The sequence below is a fragment of the Lynx rufus genome, unplaced genomic scaffold, assembly GCF_022079265.1.
Source record: "Lynx rufus isolate CCGP_SWC_20201006 ecotype Redwood Valley unplaced genomic scaffold, mLynRuf1.p SCAF_2, whole genome shotgun sequence".
In the NCBI taxonomy this organism is placed as follows: Eukaryota; Metazoa; Chordata; class Mammalia; order Carnivora; family Felidae; genus Lynx; species Lynx rufus.
The window spans coordinates 90,342,220-90,364,654 of NW_025814834.1; the positions used below are offsets into that span (position 1 = coordinate 90,342,220).

A 22,435-nucleotide genomic window follows, 5' to 3' on the forward strand; every position below is an offset into this window, starting at 1 on the left:
CTTTGGAAAATGAAACTCAAGATTTTTCCCAAATCTGAATATGGAATATTGGTTTCTATCTCTGAATCCATAGGTGAAAGAAAGCAAAATACAAAAATGAAACTATGGATTTTTACTTAAAACTGCTTTATCAGTGAACCAAATGGAAGAAGTTAGCCATGTGATAGTAGGATGTCTTGAAATCATATTTACAGTTACTAAAAATATTGGAATATTTCCATCCTAGTAAAGTGTAGGAAAATAGTTGTATCAGAAATCAAAAGAAGACTTACTCAGACAACTAAATGTTAACTGAAGTCCATTCCAAAGAAAGGTAATTTTCAATACGATCTTTTTTTGGAAGTCGTGAAGGGAATAGTCTTCTGTAATCTGTGAAAATGGCTTGAATACTAATTATGATTATAAATTTAAATTTCAAATGCAGGCTAAGTTATTTATAGATAGAAATGCTTATGATTTTCTAGCCCCCTGGGCTATACAAAATGGATGGATTTTTTTTTCCTTTAAGAAAATTAAATAATTTAAAACTTAAAAGGCTGACATGATTCAATCTATATGTAAAGCATAATGAGATTTCTGAATTTAAATTTTAGTAGTCAGAACAGAATATGATAGCATTATGCAACAATTGTACATACTTTCTGGCAATTTATCATTTCTAGTATGAAATGCTGTACAGCAAAGTACAGAATGACAAGCACTGTAAAGTAGGTCAATGTTTGGAAAAATGCAAATTATTTTAAAAATACAGATTCAATTTTTACCATTAAAGAGCTAAATATTCCTGAGCAAAACAAATGGTTTATCTGATTTACCTGATTTTTGAGAAATGAATATGAGATACCATTTTGGGCATATTCTTTATTGTGGCAGAGGAGGATGTTCAGAATGAACATGCTTACACTTTTATTCATTAATAATCATATCTTTTCCTCAACAAGTTGATTAAGCAATTATTTTTTCCTGAAAGCTTTTAAGAAAATATCCAACTAAGTTTTATTTCATAGGTTTCAATTTTTTTAATGTTTATTTTTGAGAGAGATTGAGAGCACAAGTGGGGGAGGTGCAGAGAGAGAGAGGGAGATAGAGGATCCACAGCATGCTCTGTGCTGAGAGCAGACAGCTCCATGTGGGGCTGGAACTCACGAACTGTGAGATCATGACCTGAGCCGAAGTTGGACATTTAACTGACTGAGACACCCAGGCACCCCAATAGGGTTCAATTTTTTTTATTTTTTTAATGTTTATTTTTGACAGAGAGAGAGGGAGAGGCAGAGCGAGAGGGAGACACAGAATCTGAAACAGGCTCCAGGCTCTGAGCTGTCAGTACACAGCCAGATGCGGGGCTCGAACTCACGGACAGAGAGATCATGACCTGAGCCGAAGTCGGATGCTCAAACGACTGAGCCACCCAAATGCCCCAATAGCTTTCAATTTTTAACTGGAGTTGTAGCTATAAACCTCAAACCCAATATATGGGTTTGTGTGTACATCACACACACATAGACACATAGACACACACACACACACGCACACACATTAGGTGTGCATTAGGTGTGCATATGTACCCACACATAAGTGTATGTGTGTGTATGTGTGTACATATTTCAGCAAACTTCAAAGTCTTGTTTTAGGACCTTGGAATACTAGTAGAAATTGATAGGGTTTTTTTTTCATTTTTTAATTTATTTTCTTTATTATTATAAATTTGTATTATTATAAACTCTATCGTGAAATTGTCTATTCACTTGGCAAGAATACTTTTCAAGCCATCTGAGTTTATTCAAACAGTTAACAATTACAATCATTTATTATTACTTTGGAAGAAATCTAAAACTATCAAACCAGTAAATTATTGCCATTTTGTGGCTTGATTATTGTTGATTGCATAAGACAGACACTTAGCAATACGTACTGAGTAGAGTTAAATGGTTCTGTAACAGTCGTAATCAATACTCAAAATTTTACTGAATATAAATTTTATAAGGACTATATAAAACATGATTCCACAATTAATAATTCTGAGGCTATTATTGAATATATTGTATAGCATTTTAAAGTGAACCAGTCCAGTTTTCTCCATACCCAAAGCTTTATTTAAGGAGTTCTGTTTGTTAGGTTTGGTGTTCATTCCTGGGAGGTAAAATGATAACAGAGTCTTATTTTCATAAAGCTTATATTCTGGGGAGCAAAGACAAAGTCAAGTGAACTCATAAATAAATAAATGCCAAAACTTCCAATTTTGAAAATTATATTGCAGGAAATGCAGAATGGACCAAGAAAGAAAAACTCAGATATTCTAAGTCTTCTTTGGATAGGGTGATCAATAAAGGCCCATTTGAAGAGAGGAGATTTGAGCTAAGACCTAAAAGATGAGGAGGAAGTAATGTCATTTATGTCTAAGACAACTATTTCACTTTTATGTACAGGATGGATTTGGTGGGGGAAAAGGTGGAACAGAAAGAGACCACATAGGATTGTGCTCCAACCTGGTACACAAATAGTGGTAGGTTGCAGTATTATAGTCTCAAAATGGAAGGAGGTGAGTAGTTTAACTAACAACGTTTGCAGATAGAATGAATATAGAAAATGAGGATAGGAAGGATTCAAGACCTAGATTTTACAAATTGATGGATTGTGAAAATGGTAAACTATGGGTTCAGTTTTAGTCATGAGATCTAAGTGAGAGGCTGTAAGAGACCCAAGTGAGTTGCCAAATAGCCAGTGATGTATTCAAGTCTTGATCTTAGTCTCCGGACTGGAGATATACCTTCAGAAATAGAAGAATAGAGGAGATATCTAGAACCAGGAAGAGAGTACAGGTGAAGTAAAGAAGCACTCAGAACCAAGCTCTGAAGGCAGATTAAAATGATGACAGTGAGTGTGAAGTGTATTAGGAGAATACAAGAGAATGTAGAGACACAGAAACTAAGAGAAGAGAGTATTTTGAGAAGGAGATTGCAATTATATTTCTAGCACTGCCAAAGATCAAGTAAATGAGGACAAAGAAGTATTCAGTAAGTTTTGTGACACATATTAATTAAAGACATTGACAAATGCTGAAAGTCATAGAGGAAGCAGACATCAGAGAACAGTCCGTGGTTCTGCATCAGTGGTCCTCAAATGGGGATGATCTCCCACCCCGGGGGACATTTGGCAATGTCTGGAGATATTTTTTATTGTCCCAACTGAGGAGTACTGCTGGCATCATGTGAATATGGTAGAGGTCAGGGAGGCTGCTTAACACTCTACATAGGCTAGTCTCTCACAACATGGAATTATTCTGACTAAAATATCAGTAGTTGAGAAACCTTTTTCTACATCTTAATAATATCAGTGTCTCCAATTAAACTTTAGGTAGATTTTTTGTTTGTTACCTCATTTTATGTAATAATAATGCTGAAATACAAAATGATTGTAAGATGAATCATCAACATAGTTATTCTTTTATTATTTTATCTTATTTTCCCTTCTCTCTTAATATTAGAATACCTATAGGCCCCAACCTTGATCTCTTCTTGCTACCTTTCTGCACTTCCTTACAGATTTTATATAGTGTCATGGTTTAACACATATCCACATGCTAACAATTACCAAATTGATATCAGGTTTTGTTCAACTACTTACTTTGCTTTTTCTTTTGGATTTTAAAAAATGTTCCCAAAGTAGCATGCCTAAAAATAAATCTCTCATAATTCACAAAAACTGCTTCCCCAATCTCACTTAATGGCACATCCATTTTGCAGATTCTCAGAGTAAAAATTTTGGAGTCAATATTGATCCTTCTTCTCTTATAATTCCAAAATCAGGCAATCATATGTAACTTCTGTCTAGGAGCTAACTACCTTATGTCAGCTTGACTGCAAGTACCTACTTTTGAACCACTATCATCTTTCTTCTGATTTAGTGCAATAGACTCTTAACTGGTCTTGCTTTTCTTCTTACTCACCACACAGTCGCCAGAATTCTCCTTCTAAGACACAAATTAGATCACATGACATCTCTAATCAAAGATACCTAGTGCCCCCCCGTTGCAAAAGATAAATTGCTCACAATATCTTACGAGGGTTTAAGAGATCTAGTCTCCTGTTACTTCTCTGACTTCATTTCCTATTAACTTTTCCCTTACTCACTCTTCTCCAGGGATGCTTTGGTATTTGGTATTTATAAAATCCATCAGTACCTACTAATGTAAGGCCATTTCTGGAATGTTCTCTTGGTCTAAATGTTCTTCAGCCAGATATCCTACATGGCTCAATTCCTGAATTCCTTCATGAATTTGCTCAAATATCATCTTCTGAATACATGATATACTGATAGTTGCAATCTATTGTCCTCCCATTCTGGATCCTCAACACCGTACTCTTTTTTTGTTTTTCCATTCTCATAGTGCATATCTTTGATAAACTGCTGTATTATTTACTTATCTATTATGTTTATTATCTACTCTGTACCTTACCTTGCTAGAAGTAAATTCCCATGGCAGATATTTTTGCTGTTTTGGCCACTACTATATGTAATTCTACCATCTAGAACAGAGCCTGTCCTAAAGCAGTTACATAATTTTTTAAGAGGTTACAAGCAATAAATTACTTGAAAATCTTTGGTATACATTGGAATAGTATATTGATCTTGAAAGTTATACTTTACAAGTTTTTCTTCTCATCCTCAGTATTCATCCCAAGATCAAATATTTTTATCTCTAGATATATCCCATTTTTATCTACTTTTGTCTCACAAAAATTTAGATTATGATTCCACATTCTCCTTTCTGAGGCCCATTGAGTAAACCTCCTCTAATTATCCTATATCCATTTCTGGTCCCCAGTCCTAAGCGATTCTCCACACCATAGCCAAAATAATCTTAAAACATTAATATAATCATATCTCCCCACTTCAATCCTTCCAGTGGATTTCCATTGAAAAATCATTGGTTTAGGGGCCCTGGGTGGCTCAGTTGTTAAGCACCCAACTTCACCTCAGGTCATGATCTCACGGTTCATGAGTTTGAGTCCCGCTTTGAGTTCTCTGCAGTCAGCGAAGAGCCTGCTTCAAATGTTCTGCACCCCCTGCCCCTCCCCCACTCATGCTGGCTTGCTCGCTCCCTCCCTCTCTCTCTTTCTCTCTCAAAAATAAATAAACTTAAAAAAAATAAATAAAAATCATTGGTTTATTAGCCTCTGCACGGTATCCATTCTCATCTTACACCACACCCTTTCCATTTCCTTACACACTTACGAACATACACCCTCAAACACACATTTTTTCTGGCTATAAATATACCATACTTAATTTCCAGGATTGCAACTTCATTTCAGAATCTTGAAGCATGCTCTTTCTTCTGCCTTCCTTAATTATCCTGGTTAATGAAAGCTCCTTTATTAAGAAGACATCACTTTCACTGTATTAACATTGGTCTTGCTTAGGCAAGATCTTAGCATACATAATGTATTTTCAGGTCTTCCAAAATTGAACCAACTTGTACTGTTTGAAAGGACAGGCTCACAGGAAGATTGATTATAATCTAAAGAATGTCAGTTGAATGCCCAGGAAGTATCCTACAAGGTGACCTCATTTATTTATTCCAGGTTCCATTTAGACTTGGAAATCAAATTGTTAGTTTTTCTAGGGAGTAATAAGACAGTAGGAAATTTTCATGAATCTGACTGGAAAATGATATATAAAACTTAGTATCATGTATATTTACACACACACACACACACACACACACACACATATATATATATTTGCAATCTGAATCTATCTGATGTATGAGATACATTGAAGTATAAGAGCCCAGTATTTTTATTCAAGTATAGTTAACATGCAGTGTTATATTAGTTTCAGGTGTACAGTATAATGATTCAACAATTCATACATTACTCAGTGTTCATCATATGATTAGTCTATATCACTTCTTCCCGCCCACTTCCCTTCTAGCATCCACCAGTTTGTTGTCTATATTTAAGAATCTAGTTTTTCTTTTGTCTCTTGTTGTTGTTGTTCATTTGTTTTTTTTCTTGAATTTTACATATGAATGGAAATCATATGGTATTTTTTCTCTGACTTATTTCACTTAGGATTATATCCTCTAGATCCATTCATGTTGTCACAAATGGCAAGATTTCATTCTTTTCATGGTTGAGTAATATTCCATTATATATATATATATATATATATATATATATATATATATATACACACACACACACACACACACACATATATACACACACATATATATACATATATATATACACACATACATACATACCACATCTTCTTTATCCATTCATCCATGGATGGACATTTAAGTTGCTTCCATATCTTGACTTTTGTAAATAATAATGCTGCTGTAAACATAGGGGTACATATATCTTTTAAAATTAGTGTTTTAGTTTTCTTTGGGTAAATACCCACTAGTGGAATTACTGGATCATATGGTCGTTCTATTTTTAATTTTTTGAGGAAACTCCATACTGTTTTCCACAGTGGCTGCACCAGTTTGCATTTCCACCAACAGTACAATAGGGTTCCTTCTTCTTCACATCCTCTCCAACACTTGTTGTTGTGTGTGTGTGTGTGTGTGTGTGTGTGTGTGTGTGTGTTTTATTTTAGCCATCCTGACAGATGTGAAGTGACAACTCATTGTGATTTTTGCATTTTCCTGATGATTAGTGATGTTGAGCATCTTTTCATATGTCTGTTGGCCATCTGTATATCTTCTTTGGAAAATTGTCTATTCCATGTCCTCTGCCCATTTTTTAAATGGATTATTTGGATTTTTGGTGTTGAGCTATAAAAATTATATATACCAGAGGTCTTTATAAGATCCCAGTTTGTACATAATTGTATACATATGCATACACACACACACACACACACACACACATATATATATATATATATGCTACATATACTGAATATTACTGTTCATCCATAAGATGTTTACTTAATGATTCTGGAGACCATATCAACATTTGCTTCTGTGACTCTTTTTCTATGAGTTTATTGCTGTCTTAACTCCTTTCTTATTGATACATGATTTATCCAATAACATCAATTTCTTGTGTCTCTTTAAGGTACAGGTGGGTTGCAAACCAGCTATAGGGCTAAGGTAAATGAGTGAAACAGATTTTACATAACATTAGGGACCTGGGTGAGTCCCACATTCCATTAAATCAAGGGTCAGCAGCTGACAGACTGCTATTCTGGAATATTGCCCTGCTTTTGATAGACTATCTTACATATACTTAATTTTTAAGAAAAACAAATTCGAATTTTTAAAGTGGTATCTTAATTTTAAAGTTAAAATTTACTTAAAAGGTTTTTTTTTTACCTGAACTTAAAATTAGTTCTCAATCTATAATTTTGCAATCTCTGCTTTCAGATAGCTCTGCTTTCTATCTCAAGTGTTATGCTTGTTTAAATTGTAAACGTCAGAAGAAACCTTCCTTCCTTAATTCTAGGTCATTCACATAGGGGGATGATATCAAAATTGTGCCATAAGTACTAACAAATTTTTCACATACTATTCATGAAAATTCATAATTAGCATTAGATACATCCTTAAAGCTATATAAAATGCAGGCTTATATAGAATGAATAATATTTCATTTCTTTAAATTTTTTTTAATGTTTATTTATTTTTGAGAGAGAGAGCCAGAGTACAAGCAGGGGAGGGGAAAAGAGAGAGGGAGACACAGAATCCAAGCAGGCTCCCGGCTCTGAGCTGTCAGCACAGAGTCCGACATGGGGGTCAAACTCATGAACTGTGATATGACCTGAGCTGAAATTGGATGCTTAACCGACTGAGCCACCCAGGTGTCCTTAGAATGAAAAATATTTTAGATTGTTATATAATTCAATGTTTAGAATCAGAAGAATTTTACAGATCATCTAATCCGAAGCCTTTATTTTATATATCACAGAATTTGGAGAGAAACTAGGATTAGGTTTTACACCAAGTTTCTGATTCCAAATTTAATGTGCTTTTTAGCCTTCCATATCTTTTGTTTACCTGATAGTGTGTAGAAGGTTTTGAGAGCAAGTTTTGTACTTTTTTTTTTTTTTGGAAGGAGGGTGGTAAATGATGAATAAATTTAAAGAAAACTTGAGTATGCTAAAAAAAGAGAAAAAAAGATAAAGTCACATACAATATTGAGTCTATAATCCAAAGACATATGTCGTTTTGGGAAATTGTCTGAGAATTACATACTTTTATTTAGTTCCTTTTCCCCCAGTAGGAGTTTGTGCCTATAGTGTGCCTTTTAAGGTGATACAGTCTTAATATAGATAATATAGCTTTAAAATTATTCAGATTGAAAAAATCTATTGTTCAGAATAAATTTTAGATAGAAGCCAGGAATTTCCTTCCTGACGTGTTTTTGGAACTCTTAGACATTCTAGCTCCAAATATAACTTTTTTTTGGTTCTTTTAGATTTCCCCATTGCTATGAGCTTCTAGATAGAAATAATATATATCCACATATTTTATAATAGTATTAAGCCATGTAATTTAATAATGTTTAGAATTTTCATGGTCATTATTTTACTGCTATATCCTGGTTTATGAGAATTTAATCTGATTTGTATATTGTGGACCAAAAATGTAAAGGCACTTTTCACTTAGTATGTTAAACACCACACACACACACACCTAGAGCAGCTTTACATCTTTGTTTTAATAGCGTTATATTACAGGATAATTAACTTTAGTAAAATGAACCCGATTTTCTTTTCTCAGAAGAAAACATCACAGACAGATAAAATATGTGACTACTGTGATCTATCCTTGTGTTAACTGTATTTTCTTAAAGTATTGCTAACTATAGGAATTTTTTAAGAAGAGGACAGTATTTCCGTGGTTCAAATGCTTGAAGTCCCATTTCATAAGTTTTCCTCTTTCCTTGATTTAAATCAGATGTCTCCAGTGACTTCTTTTTTTTAATGTTTATTTATTTATTTTGAGACAGAAAGACTGTGTGTGCAAGTGCTGGGGGAGGGGCAGAGAGAGAGGGAGAGAGCAGACTCCATGCTGTCAGTACAGAGCCAGATGCGGGGCTTGATCTTACAAACCATGAGATCATGGCCTGAGCCCAAATCGAGTCAGAGGCTCAACAGAGTGAGCTACCCAGGCGCCCCCCCCACCCCCCGCGCCCACTGTGGTTTCTAATCTTTAGTTTACTGAAGCTGGAATCGTGACAGTACCTTACCATCCACAGCTGTAAAGGATTAGTAGTTTAAAGTAGTAACCTCTAATTTTGTTACAATCAAGCTGCCAATTTTTCTGTAAGATTTAAGTGTTTCATTCATTGGACTAATATACCTCTACACGGAAGAATGCCTTAGGCCTCAAAACTTTGGCTCTGTATTTAGAGAGCTTATTAGGAATGAAATCGTCTGTCTGGAGAAAGCAGTCAAAATGTGTCTTCCACTTTGTGCAACAATATGAGGAACGCCTTTTGTTGTCAGGGTAACCACATGTCTCTGCAGTCTCTTAAATAGGACATATTTCTTGAGTGCCTCTAACTCACAGGCCTATGTATCTAGTGAGCCAGCCAAAGGGGCTATGAAAGTTTTATATTTTTTTCTTCTTTTGAATCTGATGTTTGTTTGTTTGGTTTGTTTTGTTTTGAGCCTCTTTGGAAGCAAATGGCTTAGCTTTCCCATTCTGTTTTCCCATGTCAGACTCCATTCCACTCCCAGAACCTAAGTTTACTTTTACTGTGTTTGGCCACTTTTTGTATTCACCTGTTTGGTTTTGAACCTCTCCACAAATTGTCTATTTATTATATCAAGATCCAACAGGAATTTCTACTCCCACTTCGCAGCCAATATCCATTTAGTATCAGAATCCTTTTTATATGGCTAATACCATTCACAATCCTGGTCAAACTGAGCAATAAAGAGGGATTACTTCATTCCTATGGAACTCATTATAAAGGGTGATTCCCTCATTTGGGCTTAAGTTTCCTTGACAATAGGACCATCCTATTGCTTTCTTTTTGTTATTGTTCTTTTTCTATTCAGTTCTGCTCTCTTCAATGCTGAGAATCATTGAGCGTTCAGTATGTTAGGAGTCAATGAAGATGAACATCTGGTAGCATCTTCACCTTGATGCCATTATTCTCTGAGAATCATATTGTACTGATAATTTATGACCATATGTTGAATTTACTGGGTGTGACATCCTTTACCCCATATTCTAATTACTTTAGTTGATACTGGAATGAAATTAAGGATTCTTTGATCAGGGAACCAGAGAATAAATGTATACATTTAAATATCTCCAGCAGTATCTCTTGTGCTTAGCATTGAAAAGTAACATTTTTCCCATTCCCTAAGCCATATTCCTTACCCTGGTAATGTGACATAAATTTTATTTATCCTTCTACAATTTGCCATTAGTAGATTCTTCACGAGCCTGCTTACCTGACAAAGTATCACTTAATCAAACTTATGGATGTTCTATGAAAATTAAGACTTTGGATTTTTAATTGCCTGCAGTCCAGATTTAGAAGTATAGAATGGAAAGATAATCAGACTTTTTTGAGAATGAGTAAAAAAAAATGAAAATCCTGAATTCAAAAGGTGTAACTTTGCATGAAATATGTCCTATTTTAGCAAGGATACTGTAAGGACAGAAAATCATGTGTATATATTTACATCTGATAAAAGGAAACTAAGTATTTTTCTATGCTCGTGCTAGACAACCAATATCATATGTTTTTCATGCTGAAGTTTTGCTTTACTAGTGCTAGAAAATGGCAAATATACTCCAGCAGATTCTAAACAGCTTATAATGGTTATTTTTCCACTGTCTCTCATATTTATAAATTTATGACTTACACTGACATGCCCATGCCATTTGTTGATGTGTTTACTCTTAAATGCTGCCAAGCCAGAAAAGAAAAAAGCATTACAGTTAATTTAAATGATACTGGAACATTTGAAAATAATCTTGTGGTTTGGCTAGGACAAATATTTATATTCTACCCACCTATGAGTATTATGTATACAGTGTTTCTAAAGCATATGGTATCGCAGAGTGCTTTTCAGTTAACAGCACTGGGCTATCACTGGGTAGAAGGATAGTATTTATTGTTAGAGTTGAGAAATAGGTTACTATAAATTTCATGATTTCAGCTTTTAAATCAAAAGGTGGAAAGTCTGATAATAAAGGTCATTAGAAATCTGTATGGGTTCTGTGTTTAGTTCAGGCCGTATTTCCTTCCTTGAGATGCCAGTAATCATACAGCAGACAGTGGCTTGCAATTCCTGTTTCTTGGCATCTCATGTTCTTTTTGAGAAGTTTAGTTTCTCTTCTTTTAATCCAAGTCCACTTCCTCCTTCAGTAAAATCTGTTCACTAGTAATTCACACAAGAAACTATTATGTGTTAAAAACACATATTTCCACTGGTTGCAGGTCCTAATTAAGCTTTTACACATTGAATACATGTGTAGTTATAATCACCTTCAAATAATTGTTTCTATTCTTGATATAATACCCCTGGGAATCCTTTCTCATTTTTGGTTATGCACAATAAACCTGGCCATGTAAAATTAATTATGACACTAGTTCCTACTCAAAGTGATCAAGTTAATTGAAGGGCACAGAGCATATGTTATTTTTCTTGCCGTCTATTCGCAATGAACTCCCTTACTTTTTGTCTCACAATAATTCAATAATACAATATTAAGCAGAAAATCCAAGCTAGTAAATTTAATATAAATGACAGAGATTGGAACTTTTCTTAAAATATGTTCAAATATAGTATCTTTCTACATGTGTATCTGTACTAATATTCTTTTTCAATTTTTATATCAAATTGTATGGGGGAGCATACAGAACAACTGGGCCTTCCTTAAGTTGTTGAAAAGAGTGTATATTGGTACAAACTCTTTGAAAAAAAAGCTAGCAGATCTATCCAAGCTAAGCATATGTATACTATAAGACTCAGCAGTTCTATTCCTTATTAAAAACTCAACATAAATGGATGCTTTGTGTCCACCAAAAGACATGTAAAAGAATATTCATGACTTTGGTTGTAATGGCCTAAAACTGCAAATAATCCAAATGGACATCATCAGTAAAATGGTGAACAATTTATGGTATATTCACAAAGTAAAATATTACGCATCAATAAAAATGTATTAATAATTCACATGCACAACAATTTGGATGAATTTCATAGATACACTGTTGAGTAAAATAAGCCAGGAATAGAACAGTATGATGCTATTTATATAGATTTGTTTAAGGTATTTTATTTTGTTACATATCAGAATTATTGTTAGTCACAGAGGAATACTGACCAGAAGAAGTCACAGGTGAACCTTCTACAATTGTAGAAATATTCTAGATTGTGGTTATACAAGGGCAGTCATGGGTTGAACTTCAGTGAATTGTGCACTTAAGATTTGTGAAATTATGATATCTATAAAAATTAAGAAAAAAAATGAAGTATTTAGTTATTTAAAAACCCTGTGTAATAATTAACACCTGACCATGTTAAATATTATTCCTATACAATATCAATGTATAAATACAGAACACCCCACCCCTGCTTTGCTTTTGAAAACACTGTTTTTGCTTTGTTTTCTTTTAGTGTCCTGAATTTAAAAGGCCCAGGGACATAGCAGTTGACTGGGTTGCTGGAAATATTTATTGGACTGATCATTCTAGAATGCACTGGTTCAGTTACTATACCACTCACTGGACTAGTCTGAGGTACTCCATCAACGTAGGGCAGCTCAATGGCCCCAACTGCACCAGACTCTTAACAAACATGGCTGGAGAACCCTATGCTATTGCTGTAAATCCTAAAAGAGGGTAGGTTAATGAGTTGGTTATTTATACTTCTTGATATGTGTATCCATTTTTAGAGATTTTCCCACCTGTGTACTGTAGTTTTCTTTCGGTAATAAGTGTTCAACAAATAATAGATTTACAAGACTTCTAAAAATCCCTCTATTTACGTACAAAAGCATGTGCTTTTCATACCAAATGGTGGCACAAAATATATGTTTTCCTGAGAGGTTTCTCCATTATACATTCTATGTGTGTATGTGTATGTGTCTTATGTGTATGTTGCAGGTGCATTGTTGCAATATGCACATAACCAATATTGTTAACCTAAAATTAAATTTTGAAGATATTAAACATAATATTGAACATATTAAGTGTAAGAGTATTAGTATTTTGGCTATTTGTGACAATAAAAAATGAAGGTGTATGTGCAAACAAATCTAAATAATTTTAACACAAATATTTCCTTTCCTTTTCTTGAATTGTCCCTTTCTTACTCTTTTACTTTTTCATTTATAGCCAATGACCAAAAAGAAAATAGAGAAATGTTAAATAAAACTCCTAATTACTACCCACTCTCTGTTGGAGTTTGCGAGTCCATAGATTTAGAATTGGGCCCCAAAATCTGCTTTTTCAGGGACTCTGGGGTAATTCTGGTGCACACAGTCTGAAGAGACATTGTGTTTGGGAGCAGAGTTGGGTTGTAACGGCACTCCAACCTAACCAACTTGACCTATCTCTTCAGGATGATGTACTGGACTGTCGTTGGGGACCACTCCCACATAGAAGAAGCAGCCATGGATGGCACTCTGAGAAGGATTTTAGTACAAAAGAATTTGCAAAGACCCACAGGTATGATGTGTTGCTGACACGGTCTAGAATGCGGAGCAATATGCTCGACATATTAGTGTAACAAGACTTTCCACTTTTGTTGGCAATATAATCATTTTTACAAGCACATAAAATAATTTATAGTATGGCTTTATGAAAGTCATTAACATTTCATGTTGTATTTTGCCAACTTGAAAGTCAAGGCCTTATCATACTGCCAGTGATATTACAGGGATGTTATTTGAAAATTGCCTAAGTTGTAAGGCCATTTGTAGGATTTCACACGCATAGAATTTCAACAGTTTACAGTGTAATAGGGTGTTTTTACCGATATAAGATAATGATGTTGGGGTAGATGGTACTATTTCTAGAGGATCAGAAGCTAAATGGACAAAGAGGTGGGAAAACATAAATAATTTTTAAGAGGAAGATTTCATTCACAGCCCTTTCATTCACAGCCCTTTTTAATCAGGCTTCAATAGCTTTCCCAGTTGTGTCATCTAAGGTATGCTCCAGACTCTCTGTACTCTCAGGACTGCTCAAGAACTCAGGTGTTTTTTCTGCCTCCCTGTTTTTCTCCCATTCCATTTGCCTCCCCACCTGCCCTTCTGACTTTTGTGCATCCAGCTGAATCTTACCCACCTTATAACATCTAACTTTAACACTTCCTCAATAAAACACTTTCAGAACTGCAAGGAACCTCAAGGATTTCATGCCACAAGCAACGCTTCCTGCCTACTATATCCCAAAGGAGAGAACACATTTTCTCTATCACATATTATTTAATCATTATGCTTTGTAGTATCTTATATAATTGAAATTTTATTTATATTTGGCACTTATATTCATTTTTTTTTATATGAAGTTTATTGACAAATTGGTTTCCATACAACACCCAGTGCTCATCCCAAAAGGTGCCCTCCTCAATACCCATCACCCACCCGCCCCTCCCTCCCACCCCCCATCAACCCTCAGTTTGTTCTCAGTTTTTAACAGTCTCTTATGCTTTGGCTCTCTCCCACTCTAACGTCCTTTTTTTTATTTTTTTACCTTCCCCTCCCCCATGGGTTCCTGTTAAGTTCTCTTATATTCATTTTTTTAATGTTTACTTTGAGAAAGAGAGAGTGTGTTATGGGGGTAGGGCAGAAAGAGAGAGGGAGACATGGAATCTGGAGTAGGCTCCAGGGTCTGAGTTGTCAGCACAGAGCCTGACATGAAGCTCGAACTCACAGACTGTGAGATCATGACCTGAGCTGAAGCGGGATGATTAACCGGCTGAGCCACTGAGGTGGCCCGGCACTTATATTCTTATTAACTTTTAATGTGCTGTGTGATTTTTCCTTCAACTAGATTGTTTTTACTCTTTATGGGAAGGAGCAATCTTTCGGATTTAGTTCATTTACATAACTGTGTCTCCATTCACTGGTTTAACAAGTACTAATTGAACACCCATCTGGCGGGAGAAATTTTTCCAGATGCTGAAGACAAGTCCTTACTCTTGTGAAGTTGAAAATACCAACTCTCATGAACTTACCTTCCTCCAGAGGATAGAATATACAACATAAGTCATGTCAGATACTAATAAGTGCCATATAGAAAAGAATGGGCACTTATGGGGGAACACTATTTTGATCAGGATTATTAGAGAAGCCATCTTAGAAAGGTGATATTTGAGAAGGGAACTTCATAGAAGTAGCAGGCTAATGTGAATATGTAAGCAAAGAGCTTTCCAAACAGAGTGAAAATCAAGTTAAGAGTTAAGGATGAGCTTAACATTTGTTAAAAACAGCAAGAATGTTAGTATGCTTAGAAACATTTGAGCAGCTCAGGAAAGTGGTAGAAGTGTGGGTGCCCAGGTGGCCAGGTGAAGGTCATGTAGGACCTAGAACACACTGTTAAGGACTGGATTTTATTCCAGTTTTAAGGGGAGGCATGGAAGGCTACTGGAGAGGCAAATGGCATAATATTCTCGTATGCTGTTTTCATTTTTAAAAGAACCTTAATTGTCTTAACTTTTTATTTCTAACTAATTTTGGACATATAGAAAAGTTCCAAAATTATTTTTTTAAAGTTATGTGATGTTAACAACTTACATAATCATAGTAGGTGAGACATGATTTTCATATTAAGGAATGTTTCTGGCAGCAGTTTATAGAATTGTCTGTCACAGGGTTCTTAGGAAGTAGCCTGAGACAGGAATTCTTCTAAAGGTTATTTATGAGGGGAGTGCTATTCAGGAGATATCTGTAAAATATGGAAAGAGAAAAAGACTATGTCTCGGGTAAACTCTAATTTTGGCTTCAGCCACGGGGATGTGCCTTGGAGCATAGATCCCATGACAGGGAAGGAGTCAGCTTTTATATGATCCATCAGTCTTTGGTTGGCCTTTGGACTCAAACTTCCCAATCCAGACTGCTGCAGACAGTTGAACACAAATCTCTGGGGAAGGAGGGCAAGTGTGATTTCTTAGCTGCAAACAGTGGATAGTGGAGAGGTATCCCTACCTACTAAAGGAAATCTGAGCTGGCCACCACAGCATCCCCTATAGTGGGTGAAGTGCAAATGAACATTTTTCATGTGGTGACCACTCTGCCCAGCACTATGGGTAGTTTAGTGATGAACATGGCATACTCCCTTTTCTCATGGAGTTGATATTTAAGGGGAAAAAATGACGCATGCACTAAAGTTTTAAAGTTTGAAGTTTTGGCACAATGAGAGAATTGTTACATGCCTTATGATATCATGGGAGTGCAAAGGCAAGAGAAATTATATCTAATACTGGAAAACTATGTGAAAGGTGTCATTGAAACACATGCTTGAAGGATAGGTAGACATTTGAAAGGTGGACAGATAACTCACCAAGGTATAGTTTTTATAAAGGTGTTCTTTTAAGTCAAATATACCGGTGTTGATCCCAGGGGATTATGTACCACCTGTGAGATTTCAGAAAGGAACTTACTATCTTCAAAGTTCGATTTTTACCATTAACAAACCAAGGGGGGATTATGACTAACTTATGATATTGTCGTATTTATTAAATGACTTAGCACTCTGAGCCAGGGGCTGCAATGTGAAGCACATGGTATGTTCTATGATATTTGAAGTCATGAATCACCTAGAAGAGGATGGGATAGGTAATGTAACATGAACCGAGAATAGAGAGCTTTATTTATTTTTTTTTTGGGAGGATTTTAATGGTTTATTTATGTATGCATATAATCCCTCCATCGAATGCCGACCACATACTTGTCTGCCTGAGCTGAATTTTATTGATATGTTTTTTTTTTCTTGTTCTGAACTCTACCATTCAGATTTTTTTTTTATATGAAGTTTATTGACAAATTGGTTTCCATACAACACCCAGTGCTCATCCCAAAAGGTGCCCTCCTCAATACCCATCACCCACCCGCCCCTCCCTCCCACCCCCCATCAACCCTCAGTTTGTTCTCAGTTTTTAACAGTCTCTTATGCTTTGGCTCTCTCCCACTCTAACGTCCTTTTTTTTTTTTTTTTTCCTTCCCCTCCCCCATGGGTTCCTGTTAAGTTTCTCAGGATCCACATAAGAGTGAAACCATATGGTATCTGTCTTTCTCTGTATGGCTTATTTCACTTAGCATCACACTCTCCAGTTCCATCCACGTTGCTACAAAAGGCCATATTTCATTTTTTCTCATTGCCACGTAGTATTCCATTGTGTATATAGACACTTCTCTAAAGAAGACATCCAGATGGCCAACAGGCACATGAAAAGATGTTCAGCGTCGCTCCTTATCAGGGAAATACAAATCAAAACCACACTCAGGTATCACCTCACGCCAGTCAGAGTGGCCAAAATGAACAAATCAGGAGACTATAGATGCTGGAGAGGATGTGGAGAAACGGGAACCCTCTTGCACTGTTGGTGGGAATGCAAATTGGTGCAGCCGCTCTGGAAAGCAGTGTGGAGGTTCCTCAGAAAATTAAAAATAGACCTACCCTATGACCCAGCAATAGCACTGCTAGGAATCTACCCAAGGGATACAGGAGTACTGATGCATAGGGGCACTTGTACCCCAATGTTCATAGCAGCACTCTCAACAATAGCCAAATTATGGAAAGAGAATAGAGAGCTTTAAATACCAAAGTGTTTTTGATGTGATTTTTTAGTCAATAATAAACCACTGTACAATTTTGATTCAAGTAGTGATGTGAATAAGGTAGGTCTTCTTGCTTTGGTATCATTGTGCCAATGGAGTGAATAGATAGAGAGCTAAGAGACCAGCTAAAAATCCATTGAATGGTCCTAATGAGAGCAGAGAGTAGCACAACTAGAATGGTAACAGGTGAGAAGGGGAGAATGCATACAGAAGGGAAAGCAGAGTAAGCATAGAATTTATGAAATACATATGAGAATAGAGGTAGAGATAAGAAATATCTCAAAGAGAGGTTAAAATTCAATAAATTAAACATCTTCTTATTTCCTTTCTTCATCCATTCCTCCTTAAATTAAAAAATATTGGATGCTCGGGGTGCCTGGGTTTATCAGTTGGTTGAGCATCCAACTTTTGATTTTGTCCCAGGTCATGATCTCACGGTTCATGGGATTGAGCCCCACCATCAGGCTCTGTGTAGACAGCATGAGACCTGCTTGAAATTCTTGCTTTCCTTCTCTCTGCCCTTCCCCAACTTGTGTGTGTGTGTGTGTGAGTGTATGTGTGTATGTGTGTGTATGCACACTCTCTCAAAAATAAATAAATAAACATTAAAAAAATTGGATGCTCACTATATGCCAGATACTATAGGTAATCAGATATATTATATGGGATATATGGATCCCTACACTCACAGAGCTTAAATTCTAATATGGGGGACCATAAAAACAAAAACCAAACTGTGTGTGTGCACATCTGATAGGAGGGGGTGCACCATGCAGCAGGTGTCACTTTAATTATAGTGGAGAGGAAAGGCTTTCCAAGGTGCTGATTGTTAAGATTAATTGCTAAACTATGTGAAGGGGTAGAAAAAAATGGGATGATGTTGCAACACGAAGCAAAGAATGGGACAGAGACCTGAAGGTAGGAAAGCCAAAGAGCATAGTAAGCAAATTGGAAAATAGCATGAGACAAGGATTAGAGAGATGGGTAGGGGTCAGCCTAGGCAGGATTTCAGAGACCAAGACAAATACCATTGCTTCACGTTAAGTAGATAACCAGCTCTAATCAGACATCAGAGACATATCAAGAAAGAAGTTGGTGTGAGGCTTTCGACTCCATGTGATTGGACATGTGCGAGTTTTCTTCTCAGTAAGTCTGCTTTGAAAACTTCTGCCCCACTTAACAGGAGTAGACTCTTGAAAGCTGTTTACTCACTCATTCAACTAATTTTTTGTGTGTGCCTACTGTGTGTCAGAGATAATTTTAGGCATTTGGAAAACAGGAGTGAACGTACAGATCCCTATTCTTCTAGTGGTTATGAGGCAAAACCATATTTTAAAAAGTAAATTATAAAGTTGTGAGGTGTTTAGTGCTATGGAAAAAAAGAGTGAAAATAGAGTAAGAAGGGTCAGAAATGGTGGAGGCAAGTTTGCAGTGTGACATTAGTAGGTCTTTAGAGTAGAACTTTGAGAAGGTGGCACTTGAACAGACTGTGTGTTGCTGTCAATCACCAGCAAATGTTGCAGGTGTGGTTATGGCCCCAGGTGAATTAGTCAGATGGAGATATCTCACAGATAACTGAAAATTTTAGTTCTACAGCTTAAAGCTTGGAGTTTAAACTTAAAGTTTGGGGAATTAGCAGAGAAAGCTGATAATTAAAGTTGCTGGGGTTGTTTAGATGGACAAGAGAGGGAAACAAAGCGTCTTCTTAGGGTAGAATTTTGTGAGATGCTTATATTTAGAAGAGTCACAGTCAGAACTGAAGACTGCAAAGATGTTTGCGCAACTGGAGCAAAACAACGGGATTCGGAATCACAAAAGCTGCAGGAAGAGTCTCAAAAGAAATATGGTACACCTTATTGGGCATACTATAATGACTTGCACAAAGAAAATATAAAGCAGCAGAAAGAGCTTAAGTCCACCATTTATATAGGCTTGAGTTAAAACTGAGCAGCCTGCATAAAGTTTTGAGCATCAAATTTCTCATTTGTAAAATGTATATGATAATATCTACCTTATAGAGAATTCATAACAATTTAAATCAGATGTAAATCAATGTAAATTGATGAATATAATTCCCTGAATATCTAAGAGGCTAAGAATAATTATAAAAACAATCATATGCTAGGGGTGCTAGGTGGCTCAGTCGGTTAAGCATCTAGCTCTTGATTTCATCTTAGGTCATGATCTCAGGATTCATGAGATCGAGCCCTGTGTGGGGCTCTGTGCTGATGGCACAGAGCCTGCTTGGGATTCTCTTTCTCCCTCTCTGTCTCCCTCTCTCTCAAAATAAATAAATACACTTAAAGCAAATATATGCTAAAACCTTATATATGTATTCTATGTAACATCCATCATAACTTCCTAACACTGATAATTATTTTTATTCATTTAAAAATGTCATTTAGTATATTTTGTTAATTTGATTCATTTTCTTATGGCATATCAATTTGAATTCTGTAAGATTTTTAAAAATCCACAAGCCACATATAAAAACCTATTACTTTACTTCATGCCCACCTGCTTCATAAGTGGCTTTCTTAATATTGGAAATGCTGGTTTTGTATTCATAGGCAGGATTTTATTCCGTCAGGCAGAAACATCTCAAATGTTATCTTTACAGGGATTAATAACTCTTGAGTATTGTCATGCTAAATGTTATTGATATAAAAATGAATCAAGAACAAATCTCATGAGATCTTTAGGAAATAATAGATAATTAGGTTTCATAAACAGCATATTACTGGAAAGGTATAATGAAAAGTTGGCAGTAAGTCGTTGTTCTGCATCTATATGTATATGTACACATTATATGGAGAGAGGCATGTGTACCCTATGAGATATTCCTCTGTGGAAGTAAGTTCATTATTTATGTCTTCCCAGAAACATCTCAAGACTTGTTTTGTACCTATTTTTTCTCTCTCTTTTTTTCTTGGCATATGTTTCTAAATATTTTCCCTGACTCCAAGGTTATTATATTGAAATCAGTAACTATAATAATACCTCTGTTACCCTCCAAGTGCAACATGTTGTTCTTTACATTTTGGGTTTATTGGAAATGCTACCTTTCCTTTATGAATCTATGAATGAATGCATGCACTGAGATGTAGTACATTTGTTCTTATCTGTACTTTAATAGGGTACACAGGATATCTGCAGGATCGAACAGCAATAGAATAGATGTGAGCTTATCTCTATCCCTTTAGGTAACCCCTGTGTATTCCAGGGTTAGAATTGTACAATCCAATTGAACAGTTAGCCCACCACTTAGCTAGACCTATATTTGTTCACTACCCGCCCTACCATTACATACTTTACAAAATCATGATGGGAATACTTCAATTCTTGGGGCTTTCATAGCACTCGTTATCTCCATAGTTGATACTTCATCATCTACTACTTTAATGATACAGTAGAACGTGAACTCTTTAATGTATATTCTGTGTACCCACCCAATCAGACCATAAACAACCTAAATCAAAATTATTACCGGTATTCCTATGCACATTGAAGAATATTACAGTGTCTGTAATTAGTGTGTGCTTAAGAATAATTATGTATTGAATGAATGAAGAGATGAATGCCTACAATTTTTAACATTCTAACCCATGGTATGGTTTTATGGCCTCTTTTAACAAACAACACACTTGTCTTATTTTATTAGGCACAATATTAACAACAAAGGACATAATCTATCTTCTGATTCAGTCAATTGTGTGGTAGTTGAACTTTATACTCCATGAGAGTAGGAACATGATCCATTTTGTTCTTTGCTACATACCTAGTGCCTGACAGTGTAGAGTACAAGGGAGGTGTCTTATGAATATATATTGGGTTAATGAATGATGTGTCAGGGAGGATACTTTCCAGCTCTCCCTCCAGTAAGAAGGTATGTAAGATTACATGTTTTTTATTTAGATACATATTATTTGATACCTAGAAGCTTATTTATGTTGGTTTAGCTTCCCCCAAATCATGACAGTTTCTGAGAAATTAAAGAATTACATACTGGCCCTGAACTAGTTATAATTATTCATTCAATCTGTAAATTATTTTCTATTGTACAACAAAAGGTATATAATTAAATAAAATGGATAGAACTTAGGACTATTTTGGAATCCCTTGATGCATTTATTTTACACTCAGATAAGGGTGTGTGTGTGCGTGTGTGTGTGTGTGTGCGCGCGCGTGCACGCGCTCGCATGTGTTTGTAACTTTAGTTTGGAATCTAAGACTGAAAGTAAGCAATCTATCTCAAAAAATAGTTTTAACAATTAAAAAATAAATTTCACATAGCGGTAAATATTTTCAGTGTTTGGACCCTTTTTATCACCTCTTAAATCAAGAATATGGTAGTGCACGCTTGCTGGTTAGTACTAACTTACAAATGTTGACTTTCCTTTAACGCAGAATGTATGTAATCTTTTTCTCTATTTCTGAGAACACAGTGATTTTAATTTATTACTTTCTTCAAGTCTTCTCAAATATCCCATTGGTATTGTCGGTTCTCATAAGATTTTGCTTTGACCATTTCCATTTTCTTTTTCTTTTCTTTCTTTCTTTTTTTTAAGACCATTGTGGATATAGAGGAACTAGTGGGAGGGTCTTGGAAATTTTCAGAGTTCAACAAAAGTGAGATTCAAAAATCCCTAAAATGTA

The 22,435-nt window shown here is 35.6% G+C and overlaps 1 protein-coding gene across 1 annotated transcript in view; it reads left to right on the forward strand.

Annotated features, from left to right (window-relative positions):
- LRP1B (LDL receptor related protein 1B) overlaps positions 1-22,435 on the forward strand; it is a 1,918,909-nt gene that overhangs the window by 1,800,765 nt on the left and 95,709 nt on the right. The window contains exons 78-79 of the mRNA XM_047084146.1: positions 12,613-12,836; positions 13,558-13,664. Of these exons, the coding sequence (XP_046940102.1) occupies positions 12,613-12,836; positions 13,558-13,664 (331 nt within the window). The remainder of the gene's footprint in view (positions 1-12,612; positions 12,837-13,557; positions 13,665-22,435) is intronic.